At 41.8% G+C, this 13333-nt stretch overlaps 1 protein-coding gene across 1 annotated transcript in view; it reads left to right on the top strand.

The window, feature by feature from the left end:
* Positions 1-2690: 2690 nt before the first annotated feature.
* The window catches only part of LOC142254361 (protein spinster homolog 1-like), a 39460-nt gene continuing 28817 nt past the window's right edge, over positions 2691-13333 (top strand). The window contains exons 1-9 of the mRNA XM_075325407.1: positions 2691-2838; positions 3101-3237; positions 4066-4217; positions 4576-4645; positions 5966-6108; positions 6200-6352; positions 6475-6664; positions 6876-6941; positions 7270-7368. Coding sequence (XP_075181522.1) covers positions 2691-2838; positions 3101-3237; positions 4066-4217; positions 4576-4645; positions 5966-6108; positions 6200-6352; positions 6475-6664; positions 6876-6941; positions 7270-7368 — 1158 coding nt within the window. The remainder of the gene's footprint in view (positions 2839-3100; positions 3238-4065; positions 4218-4575; positions 4646-5965; positions 6109-6199; positions 6353-6474; positions 6665-6875; positions 6942-7269; positions 7369-13333) is intronic.

Raw genomic sequence — 13333 nt, 5'->3', positions numbered from 1 at the left:
CGCCCCGGGCAGCAAAAGCAGTAGCTACGCCACTGCCCCCCCCCATACAAGTCTGTCATTTTCTTACTCTTTGTTTTATGGATAAATAGTTGATAGTTGGATAAATAGTTGACAGATATAACAAAATGCCAGAATTGCATTTTTTTAATATATACAGCTGTGGCAAAAATTAAAAGACCACTGCAAAATTATCAGTTTTTCTGATTTTTCTCTTTATAGGTATCTTTTTGAGTAAAATGTAAATTGTTCTTTTATTCTATAAACTAGTGACAACGTCTCCGAAATTTCAAGCAATACATTTTGTATTTATTTTCTGACAATGAGAACTGGTCAAAATAACCAAAAAATGCACAATGCTTTCATACCTCAAATAATGCAAATAAAACAAGTTCATAATCATTTAGAAATAACAATACTAAGAATGTTTTATCTCAGGAAGAGTTCAGAAATCAATATTTTGTGGAATAACCATTATTTTTAATTACAGCTTTCATGCGTCTTGGCATGCTTTCTACCAGTCTTTCAAACTGCTTTTGGGGTGAGCTTATGCCACTCCTGGTGTGAAAATGTAAGCAGTTCTTCTTTGTTTGATGGCTTGTGACTATCCATCATCTTGATTACATTCCAGAGGTTTTCCATGGGGTTCAGGTCTGGAAATTGGGCTAGCCATGACAGGGTTTTGATGTGGTGGTCCTTCATCCACAAATTGATTGACCTGGCTGTGTGGAATGGCGTATTGTCCTGCTGGAAAAAACAGTCTTCAGAGTTGGGGAACATTGCCTGAGCAGAAGGAAGAAACCTTTTTTTCATGATAACCTTGTATTTGCCTTTATTCATATGTTGTTCGCAAAGTTTAGTCTTCCCATTTTCTAGAGTAAAGTAATCTTCACTGATCAGTCTAATTTTCAGCTTTGGTCAACAGCTGATCGTCTACTGGTTAGAGGGAGACCTGGAGAGGCGTTCAAGCCACAGTGTCTTGCACCCATTGGGAAATTTGGTGGAGGATGAGTGATGATCTGGGGATGCTTCAGCAAGGCTGGAATTGGGCAGATTAAACTTTGCGAAGGACGTATGAATTAAGTCACATACAAGGTTATCCTGGAAAAGCAGTTGCTTTCTTCTGCTCAGGCAATATTCCTCAACTCTGAAAATTGTTTTTTCCAGCAGGACAATGCACCACGCCACACAGCTAGGTCAATCGATATATGGATGAAGGACCACCACATCAAAATCCTGTTATGGCCAGCCCACTCTCCAGACCTGAACCACATTAAAAACCTCTGGAATGTAATCAAGAGGAAGATGGATAGTCAAAGAAGAACTGCTTACATTTTTGCACTAGGAGAGGCATAATGTCACCCAAAAGCAATGTGAAAGACTGGTGGAAAACATGCCAAGACGCATGAAAGCTGTGATTAAAAATCATGGTTATTCCACAAAATATTGATTTCTGAGCTCTTACTGAGGTAAAACATTATCAGTATTGTTGTTTCTAAATGATTATGAACTTGTTTTCTTTGCATTATTTGAGGTATGAAAGCATTGTGCATTGTTTTTGTTATTTTGACCATTTCTCATTTTCGAGAAATTAAATACAAAATTTATTGCTTGGAAAATCTGAGACATTGTCAGTAATTTATAGAATAAAAGAACAATTTGAATTTTACTCAAAATATACCTATAAAGAGAAAAATCAGAAAAACTGACAATTTTCCAGTGGTCTCTTAATTTTTGCCATATATATATATATATATATATATATATATATATATATGTATTTATATATATATATATATCATACTGCAGTTCCACAACACTCAGCATGCACTTCTAGAAAAAATATAGGACTACAAGTGTCAGCATTTCCTGTTACATGAGTTTGTCATCATTCTATAGGACTACAACACTCAGCATGTACATCTGGAAAAGTATAGAAGTAGCATTCTCCATCCTCAAGTTTTTTATTGTGATGGGGTCTATAATGAAACTAATGTTCCCCCTTATGATGAAACCCATCTCATAGTAGGACCAAGATGGAAGATGGCCTCCATGGAGGCACATGCATCATGGTGGGGAGGGGAGGCTATGAGTGTCAGTGAACAATTATTTACAGTAATTGATGCTGTTATTGACAGTGGCATCTATATGGTTAAACAGTAGTGATCGGTGCTCTGGTTGCTGCTGTTGGGGCAGGTGATGGCACATACCCTGTATGGAGCGCCCTGACTGTGATGTATATCTACACCAGGGTGTGTGGAGGGGTTGATACAGTACGGACAGAGGTAAAGTCATCAAATATTAAGACCTCTGAGATGTCGGCTCAGTATAAGGTTAGAGTTCTTTTCTGGATTTAGATCAATGCTATATTTTTACCATCTTGTGTTTTTCTCCATTGTTTGCAGGGCTCTGAGAACATGGCCCTTCTCGAGAATTCCACTAAAGAAACTCCAGTTCTATCACATGATGTGGAAAAAGGAGTGGACCTGCAAGAGCAAGACCTGCCCCCGCGGACTGGAATTTCATTCACCTGTTCATTCATCAGTCTACTGGTTCTATCCTATATGCATCTAATCACCTTCATGGCTACTTCCATTGGCTCAGGTAGGTAGCCGTATACCGTGTTTTGTCAGGCGGCAAAGGTCATCTGGCCCATAGTGATACTGTAAAAAAGAAATAAATCTTCCTTCCCAATGAGGAGGCTCATTAGTGGCTGTGACCTCTATTCCTTCTCTGATTACAATAACCTTTATTCTCTGCTCTTTCTTCTGCCAGCGATTCTTCCTTATCGGCAAGCCTCCTTCAATATTGACGACAGCAGAATCGGATTGATCAAAATAGGTAAAATATACAATCCTATCCTATAGGTCACTTGTGAGGTCGACAATTACTCCAGACTGGAATCTCCTGACATCATAAGGTTCCATTTTGGTAGAGTTCACACAATGGCCACCTGCAAGTCTTTATAGTTACCAATAATGCAAAAAGTGATGAGGACGGGAGAAGTTTTTAAGTGCAAAAGTTTAAATAATCCTCAAATATAAAAAGAGTAAACATAATTTCTATTGACTGCAACCTCTTGTTTTTTTTCTTCCTTTTTTAGCATTCATGAGCTGCTACGTGCTGAGTGCTCTGCTCTATGGATATCTGGGTGACCGCTGCAACAGGACATGTATCATGTGTGTAGGGATGGCCATCTGGTCGGTCACAGAGTTTTATGGATCCTTCACTCCCGATGAGGTAAACTGAATATAAACTCAATTGGTAGAATCTTAAAGTCTTAAGGCTCATGCCGACGTCTGTGGATCGTGGTCCTATCATGGACTGTGTGTCTCCAGAACCAAGCATGGCAGCCTCATAGATATGTGCGAAGCTGTGTGGGGGTTTCCAGATGTTTTTTAAAAAGCTAACAATTTTTTTGTCGAATGTATCTCAGTCTCCCTCTCCAGAGGGATAATATGTATGGCTGAATTTTTTTTATTAAATGTTGTGTCATTTTAGAGCATTTTTGTGCTAAAAAAGTAGCAAAAAAAAAATAACAATAATAATAACTGATTTGCTCAAAAATTCATGAACTGTGTGCACAATTTTGAAGAATTTGGCTCAAAAAATTAACTGAGACAAAAAAGACCTTACCTAAAAAAATACAAATGGTAAATCTGATCAAGCTTTTATAGCGCCAAATAATATGGCCGTTATTATGGCGCTTACAAGAGTGGACACACGGCTCACTCACAATACAAACTAGGAAATCAGCTTTAAGCCTCATGCAGACATCTGTGGATCGCGGTCCGATCATCATTAGGCCGCAGGTCTGAGTGTCGCTATCACGCTGGGGTCAGCTGGCCCGCGAGCTGTCCGTGCATTACGGTCTGTGATCCATGTTTATCTACATGAGCCCTAAAGCCTCACACTTTAGATCTGTATTTTTCATTGGTATTTGAAAACCAAAAGCCGGAAAGGGTCCAAAATTTGGGGAAGTTGGAAATCTTTCTTTTATGATATTTCTTCAGGAATCTAAAAAAAACTTTCTTAAATAATCACTGAACTTTTTTTGTATTTTCACAGAATTTTACACAATTTCTAGTGCTTAAAGCACTGTTAGGAGCTGCAGGGGCAAGCTTCCCAACAATTGCCCCCTCAATCATTGCCGACCTCTTTGTGGGAGACCAGCGCAGCCACATGCTGTACATCTATAACTTGGCAGCACCTTTAGGCAGGTGAGTGTAGACCTATTTATATTGTTTTAAGATAGGAATCATAGCTGAACTGTCTTAGAGTAATTCAGACAAGGTGGATTTGCTATGGATTTATTTTCGGGTGGGATTATGCTCTGCAGATGCATCAGGGAATATGCTTATTTTTCCTCCTTAATTTACTGATAAAATCTGTCTTCAATGACAAGACAAGTTTGTATCTCTATGGGGGATCCGGGAACATTTGCTGCTCATAGAAGTCTATGGAGGGGGCGGAGTTGAAGGAGGAGCCAGAGAAAGAAACTCACATATTTGTATGTTTGTCTAAAATACGTTTATATGTGTGCACAAATGATGACAACTTTATTTTTCCCTATTACAGTGGCCTTGGTTACGTCATTGGATCTACAGTGACAAATGCACTCGGTGGTAACTGGCATTGGGCCTTACGGGTAAGTAATAGGTCTGAGGGATCTTGTGGAAAATTTGTGAATCTTAATTAGAATTTCTATAGGGTATTAAAGTGAACCTGTGAGGTGTAATATGCACCCAGAACCATGGGCAGCTCTGGGTGCATATTAGTGATTCCTGCCTAATAGTCCCTGTATACACTAGCATACATAAAGAGATCTTTAGAAAAAGTATTTCTAAAGATAGTTTCTTATATGTTAATGAGGCTAGGGACTAGTCCCAAGGATGTTACTTCCTTTGGCTAGTCAGCCCACATAGCATGGTAGCACGCCCCTGTGGGCATACTAATATGCTAATGAATGCATAGCTTCGCTGCACATACCTCACTCTTGATGGCAGCTGGTGGAGGATGGATGCGCAGTGCGCATGATTCAAAGTACTCGAGGCTTCCGATCATGCACACTAAACTGATGCCAGGTCTAAGTTCCCCAGCTTCAGTGAGCTATAGTGCACATGATCGGATGGACTCCGGATCATGTGCAGTCCACATTCATCCTCCGCCAGCTGCCAGAAACAGTGAGGTATGTGCGCATTCATTAGCATGTTAGTATGCACACAGGGGCGTGCTACCATGCTATGTGGGCTGACTAGTCAAGGGAAGTAACATCCTTGAGCATGGTCCCTAGCCTCATTAGCATATAAGAAACTATCTTTAGAAATACTATTTCTAAAGATCTCTTTAGCTATGCTAGTTATACAGGGACTGCTAGGCAGGAATCACTAATATGCACCCAGAGTTGCTCGTCGTTCTGGGTGCATATTGCACGTGGCAGGTTCCTTTTAAAGGGAATCTGCCAGCAGGGGTTTGCTTATTTAATCTGTAGGGTCAGAGGACCTGATTCCAGTGATGTGTCACTTACTGCTCATTGTAGTTGTTTTTACCAGCAGGAGATTATAAGGAGAGGATTAGTCGTCTTATGCCATGTAGTCCTCCTGTTCTGTCCCCATCACTGATTGGTAGCTTTCTGGCTAATTACAGTGTACACAAAGAAAGCTGCCAATCACTGATGTAGGTGGGGTTATACCGAGCTCAACATTCAGAGATCTGCTAAACCTGCAGCAGAGAAAACAGCGATTTTATCAAAAGTGCAGCAAACAGACCAGTAAGTGACAAATCACTGGAATCGTGGTCTCTGTCCCCACATTATGCTTCTCTCAGATGTGCAGGGAAAGACCTGCTGGTGGATTCTCTTTAATGGATCCACTTCTACAACAGTTTATTAAACCGGGCTGTGGTCATGTCCTTTTTGTGATGACACCGCCGTGTATGTAATGTCTGATGTCTCTCTTTGTCTACACAGATTTCCTCTGCTCTGGGCATTTTAGGAGTCCTGCTAATGATCTTCTTAGTAAAGGAACCTCCCAGAGGAGCTGCAGAGGGAAATAGTAGCAAATCCTTCAGCCTCAAAACATGGTTATCAGATGTGAAACAAATATCAAAGAAGTAAGTGTGTTGTGTGCATTGATTGATGTCAGGGATCTACCCCGTGACTCCTGCGTTATTGACATGTTTTTTTCTTTTTCACTTTCTGCAGCCGAAGTTTTATGTTTTGCACACTTGGGAAGACAACTGTAAATTTTTCAGTCGGTGCCATCGGCTTCTGGGCTCCTGAGTTCCTGCTGCGGGCCCGGAATATCTTACAAGAGAACGCGCCGTGTCAGACCGACGTCTCCAACTACAATGACAGGTACAAGTTTCATAGACTTTAACTTGACGATTACTGGAGGGAATTTAATTTTCCCCTACAACAATGTTATTTTTATATTTCATTCTTCGTGCTCTTTTACTCATCTCTTTACTTCTTTGCAGTATGATTTTCGGCATTGTTACAGTCGTCGCTGGCATGATTGGAGTTGTAGCAGGGGTGAAGATAGCCAAAAGATTCAAGAAATACAACCCTCGGGCCGACCCGTTAGTTTGCGGGTTTGGCATGCTGGGCTCGACCATTTTCTTGTTTGTGGCTTTTTATTTGGCAAATATTAGCCTTGTGGCCACTTATGTAAGTACCTGATGATTGCTTTGATCCCCTTACTGGGTCTGGGATATAGGAGTGATGTATTGAGCTGTAGATATCATAGACCATAGCGGGGGCGGTCTATAAATGAATGGAAACTGGGGGGATGAAGGGATTAAAAGGGCAAAATATATAAAGGATAGAAAAGTGTGCAAGAAACTAAAGTGTATATTATAGTGTTCTTTACTCTCTGCAGGTCTTGATATTCATCGGAGATATATTACTTATGATGAACTTTTCCATTTCGGCTGATGTTCGTCTGGTGAGTGGAAAAAACTGCTAACCTTATCATAGCTAAAATTACATTTATGTAGTCAGTCTGTATGTTCTGTTTCATCCATCTAATGCCCCATAATCCTGACTGCATCCAAGTGTTTGTTCCCAAATAAAATCCAAAATAGACCTGATGCCAGGTGATTAAAAACGTCTTTATTAAAGTCTCAGTACACAACGCGTTTCGGGGCCCCTTTCTCAGTCCAGGATGACTGCACTGTATTTACATGTTATGTATGTTCACTTTGTCCGCGTTCTCTTGTCTCGTTGGGATCAGTGTCTTCCTTTTACTCACCCAGAATATTCTCTTCTTTCAGTATGTGGTGTCTCCTGCAAGACGATCCACAGCACAGGCCATGTCCATGATGATATCCCACCTGCTGGGGGACGCCATAAGCCCCCTTATCATCGGGGAGGTAAGTAGTTGTTACATATATTCATATCACTTTATGGCTAAATTCACACATTTGTTCCTTTCTTACATCCTTGCAAAACGGACCATTTTTCTCTCGTGTCATCTGTGTTACATCCATTTTTTCACACCCATTTTTTAAAAAAATTAAGAAGGTAAAGTATGTGAGCGTTTATTTATCCATAGACTCTGAATAATAGATCAGTGGAAAATGGATGAAACACAGACGGAAAACTGAAGTCCAAAGTATGTCTTCCTTCCTCCATCTATTTTTACCAGATTCCTATAGACATTAAAAAGTGATGGCAGTTTTTATTTTTATTTCAGAAATCAATAGTACACATGAAAATATGAAGTATTGGAATATATATTTTCAGATAAATTTACTTTTTCCTCTTCCCGAACTGATCATTTATTCTCAAAATTCTCAATTCCACAGTAAAATCTGTATTCAGTGAAGAGAGAGTCTTAAGCGGGCTTTACACGCTATGATATTGCTAGCAATTGCTAGCGATATAGTACGCAAAAGCACCCGCCCCCGTCGTGCATATGATTTCGTGTGATCGCTGCCCCAGCGAACATTATCGCTACGGCAGCGTCACACGCACTTACCTGGTCGGCGTCGTCACTGTGACTGCCGAACAATCTTTCCCTCAAGGGGGATAGACGTTCGGCATCACAGCGACGTCACCGCGACGTCACTAAGCGGCCGGCCAATCAAAGCGGAGGGGCGGAGATGAGCGGGACGTAACATCCCGCCCACCTCCTTCCGCATTGCGGCCGGCCGCAGGTAAGGAGACGTTCCTCGCTCCTGCAGTGTCACACACAGCGATGTGTGCTGCCGCAGGAGCGACGAACCACATCAATAATCAACCATTACTGATTTTTGTTTTTTGGGACGACCTCTCCATGGTGAACGATTTTCACCATTTTTGAGGTCGCTTAAGGTCCCTGGTACGTGTCACATTCTGCAATATCGTTAATCACGCCGGATGTGCGTCACTAACAACGTGACCCCGACGATAAAACATTAACGATATCGTAGCGTGTAAAGCCCCCTTAACATTACTGAAACAGGAGATGATAGTTGGTGCTTATAACATTCTATGCAGAGGGGGAGGAGCTAGAGGAAGAGCTCCTCTCATCTACATAGAATCTAATAGGCAGCAAGGGCCATCTTCTATCTTAGGAATGTAAAAATCTGTTTTCACCAAATAAACATTTTATGTGTGAACTAAGAATTTTAGAAATGTACTGTATGGAGGAGAAAGAAACAGATTTATCTGATAAGATCTATTATAATGTTGGGTTTTTTGCATGTACTAATGTGTGTATATATATATATATATATATATATATATATATATATATATAGCAAAAAAAAAAATAGGAAGGCAGCACACAGCTTCAACTTGAATCAAAAGCCTTTTTATTGGCCCATATGATACAGCAACGTTTCAGTCACAAGTGACTTTTTTCAAGCAGGTACTTCTTGAAAAAAGTCACTTGTTACTGAAACGTTGCTGTATCATATGGGCCAATAAATAGGCTGTTGATTCAAGTTGAAGCTGTGTGCTGCCTTCACATTTTTTTTTGCTGTTTATTGGAATCGGGTGAGACTGATTGGAAGGACTTTGCACCACAACAGGCTAAGTGCTGCTCCTATTTTGGCATTGTGTATATATATATATATATACTAGCTGTACTACCCGGCTTCGCCCGGGTTAATAACTGTTGTTAACAAAATAGAATGTATTAACATTCCCGGGATAGAATGTATAAAAAGAATGTATTAACGCCCGGGATAGCAACTGTCTCTCTGTTTCTCTCCCATTCTCTGTCTGTCTCCCCCTCTGTATATATCTCTCTGTCTCTCTCTCTATCTCGTTGTCTGTCTGTCTCTTTCCCTATCTGTCTCTGACTGTCTCTGTCTCTTTCTCCGTTTGTCTCAATCTCTTTCCCTGTCTATCTATCTCTTTCCCTGTCTGTCTATCTATCTCTGTCACTTTCCCTGTCTGTCTCTTTCCCTTTCTGTCTCTTTGTCTGTCTTTCTTTTTCCCTCTCTTTCCCTGCGTGTCTCTTTCCCTCTCTGTCTCTTTCCCTGTCTGTCTCTTTCCCTCTCTTTCCCTCTCTTTCCCTGTGGGTCTCTTTCAATCTCTTTCCCTGTTTGTCTCTTTCCCTCTGTCTCTTTCCCTGTGTCTGTCTATTTGTCTGTCTTTTTACCTGTATTTGTCTGTCTCTTACCCTGTCTGTCTCTTCCCCTCTCTTTCCCTGTCTGTCTGTTTCCCTGTCTGTCTCTGTCTCTTTTTCTGTGTCTGTCTCTTTGTGTCTGTCTCTTACAATGTCTTTGTCTGTTTCTTACCCTGTCTGTGTCTGCTTCTTTCCCTGTCTGTGTCTGTCACTTTCCCTGGCTGCATTGTGACACGCCAACATTCCATATAAGGGCATGGCTTCACATTCTTCTGAAGTTCTGGCTGCACTGTGGCTCCCAGCTCCATTCGCTTTAATGGAGGCAGCTTCGCCCGGGTTAACAACTGTTGTTAACAAAATAGAATGTATTAACATTCCCGGGATAGAATGTATAAATAGAATGTATTAACGCCCGGGATAGTAACTGTCTCTCTGTTTCTCTCCCATTCTCTGTCTCCCCCTCTGTATATATTTCTCTGTCTCTCTCTCTATCTCTTTGTCTGTCTGTCTCTCTCCCTGTCTGTCTCTGACTGTCTCTGTCTCTTTCTCCGTCTGTCTCAATGTCTTTCCCTGTCTGTCTATTTATCTCTGTCACTTTCCCTGTCTGTCTCTTTCTCTGTCTGTCTCTTACCCTCTCTTTCCCTGTCTGTCTCTTTCCCTCTGTCTCTTTCCCTGTCTGTCTCTTTGTCTGTCTCTTACCCTGTCTGTCTCTTTCCCTCTTTGTCTATGTCTGTCTCTTTGTGTCTTCCTCTTTCACTGTCTGTGTCTGTCTCTTTCCCTGGCTGCATTGTGACATGCCAACATTCCATATAAGGGCGTGGCTGCACATTCTTCTGAAGTTCTGGCTGCACTGTGGCTCCCAGCTCCATTCGCTTTAATGGAGGCAAGCTTTTTGGTGAATAACTCTAAAGCGTGGGGTTAAAATTTCCCCTCAAAACATAGCCTATGACGCTCTCAAGGTCCAGAAATATGAGTGTGCAAAATTTTGTGGCTGTAGCTGCGACGGTGCAGATGCCAATCCCGGACATACACACACACACACACACACAAACATATACACACATACATACACACATTCAGCTTTATATATTACTAGCTGTACTACCCGGCTTCGCCCGGGTTAATAACTGTTGTTAACAAAATAGAATGTATTAACAACAATGCATTGTGCACACAATAACCGCTGCCCGGGATAGTAAATGTCTCTCTGCTTCTCTCCCATTCTCTGTCTGTCTCCCCCTCTGTATATATCTCTCTGTCTCTATCTCTATCTCTTTGTCTGTCTGAATCTCTTTTCCTGTCTGTCGCTGACTGTCTCTGTCTCTTTCTCCGTCTGTCTCACTCTCTTTCCCTATCTGTCTATCTATCTCTTTCCCTGTCTATCTATCTCTGTCACTTTCACTGTCTGTTTCTTTCCCTGTCTGTCTCTGTCCCTCTTTCCCTCTGTCTCTTTCCCTGTGTCTGTCTCCTTGTCTGTCTCTATACCTGTCTTTGTCTGTTTCTTACCCTGTCTGTCTCTTTCCCTTTCTTTCCCTGTCTGTCTGTTTCCCTGTGTCTGTCTCTGTCTCTTTGTCTGTGTCTGTCTCTTAACCTGTTTCTCTCTTTTCCTCTCTTTCCTTGTCTGTCTCTTTCCCTGTCAGTCTGTCTCTTTGTCTGTGTCTTTCTCTTTGTGTCTGTCTCTTACCCTGTCTATGTCTGTTTCTTACCCTGTCTGTGTCTGCCTCTTTCCCTGTCTGTGTCTGTCTCTTTCCCTGGCTGCACTGTGACACGCCAACATTCCATATAAGGGCGTGGCTGCGCATTCTTCTGAATTTCTGGCTGCACTGTGGCTCCCAGCTCCATTCGCTTTAATAGAGGCAGGTTTTTTGGTGAATAACTGTATAGCGCGGGGTTAATATTTCCCCTCAAAACATAGCCTATGACGCTATAGGGGGCCAGAAGTGTGAATGTGCAAAATTTTGTGGCTGTAGCTGCGACGGTGCAGATGCCAATCCCTGACATACACACACACACACACACACACACACACATACATACACACATTCAGCTTTATATATTAGACTAGCTGTACTACCCGGCTTCGCCCGGGTTAATAACTGCTGTTAACAAAATAGAATGTATTAACAAAAATGTATTCTGCACACAAAAAACACAAAACAAATAAATATAAATGTAATTATAATGTCTGTCTCCCCCTCTGTATATATCTCTCTGTCTCTCTCTATCTCTTTGTCTGTCTGTCTCTTTCCTTGTCTGTCTCTGACTGTCTCTTTCTCTGTCTGTCTCAATCTCTTTCCCTGTCTGTCTATCTTTTTCTGTCACTTTCCATGTCTGTCTCTTTCCCTGTCTGTCTCTTTCCCTCTCTTTCCCTCTTTTTCCCTGTGTCTCTTTCCCTCTTTTTCCCTCTCTGTCTCTTTCCTTTTCTTTCCTTATGTCTCTTTCCCTCTCTTTCCCTGTCTGTCTCTTTCCCTCTCTTTCCCTGTCTGTCTCTTTCCCTCTCTTTCCCTCCTTGTCTCTTTCCCTCTTTCCCTCTGTCTTTTTCCCTGTGTCTGTCTCTATACCTGTCTTTGTCTGTCTATTACTCTGTCTGTCTCTTTCCCTTTCTTTCCCTGTCTGTCTGTTTCCCTGTGTCTGTCTGACTCTTTGTCTGTGTCTGTCTCTTTACCTGTCTGTTTCTGTCTCTTAACTTGTCTCTCTCTTTCCCTGTCTGTCTCTTTCCCTGTCAGTCTGTCTCTTTGTCTGTCTCTTTGTGTCTGTCTCTTACCCTGTCTATGTCTGTTTCTTACCCTGTCTGTGTCTGCCTCTTTCCCTATATGTGTCTGTTTCTTTCCCTGGCTGCATTGTGACACGCCAACATTCCATTTAAGGGCATGGCTGTGCATTCTTCTGAAGTTCTGGCTGCACTGTGGCTCCCAGCTCCATTCACTTTAATGGAGGCAGGTTTTTTGGTGAATAACTGTAAGGGTTAAAGGTTAAAATTTCCCCTCAAAACATAGCCTATGACGCTCTCGGGGTCCAGAAGTGTGACTGTGCAAAATTTTGTGGCTGTAGCTGCGACGGTGCAGATGCCAATCCCGGATATACATACACACACATTCAGCTTTATATATTAGAGATATATATATATATATATATATATATATATATATATATATATATATCTCTAATATATAAATATATAAAGCTGAATGTGTGTGTGTGTGTGTGTATGTGTGTGTGTGTGTGTGTGTGTGTGTGTGTGTTTATGTCCGGGATTGGCATCCGCACCGTCGCAGCTACAGCCACAAAATTTTGCACACTCACACTTCTGGACCCCGAGAGCGTCATAGGCTATGTTTTGAGGGGAAATAATAACCCCGCGCTTTACAGTTATTTGCCAAAAAACCTGCCTCCATTAAAGCGAATGGAGCTGGGAGCCACAGTGCAGCCAGAACTTCAGAAGAATGCGCAGCCACGCCCTTATATGGAATGTTGGCATGTCACAATGCAGCCAGGGAAAGAGACAGACAGGGAAAGAGGCAGAGACAGACAGGGTAAGAAACAGACATAGACAGGGTAAGAGACAGACACAAAGAGACAGACACAGACAAAGAGACAGACTGACAGGGAAAGAGAGGGAAAGTGAGAGACAGGTTAAGAGACAGACTCAGACAGGTAAAGAGACAGACACAGACAAAGAGACAGAGACAGACACGGAAACAGACAGGGAAAGAGAGGAGAAGAGACAGACAGGGTAAGAGACAGACAAAGAGACAGACAAAGAGACAGACACAGGGAAA

The sequence above is a fragment of the Anomaloglossus baeobatrachus genome, chromosome 10 (assembly GCF_048569485.1).
Source record: "Anomaloglossus baeobatrachus isolate aAnoBae1 chromosome 10, aAnoBae1.hap1, whole genome shotgun sequence".
NCBI lineage: Eukaryota > Metazoa > Chordata > Amphibia > Anura > Aromobatidae > Anomaloglossus > Anomaloglossus baeobatrachus.
The sequence above is the reverse complement of the archived record's forward strand: the minus strand, read 5'-3'. Positions and strand labels throughout refer to the sequence as shown.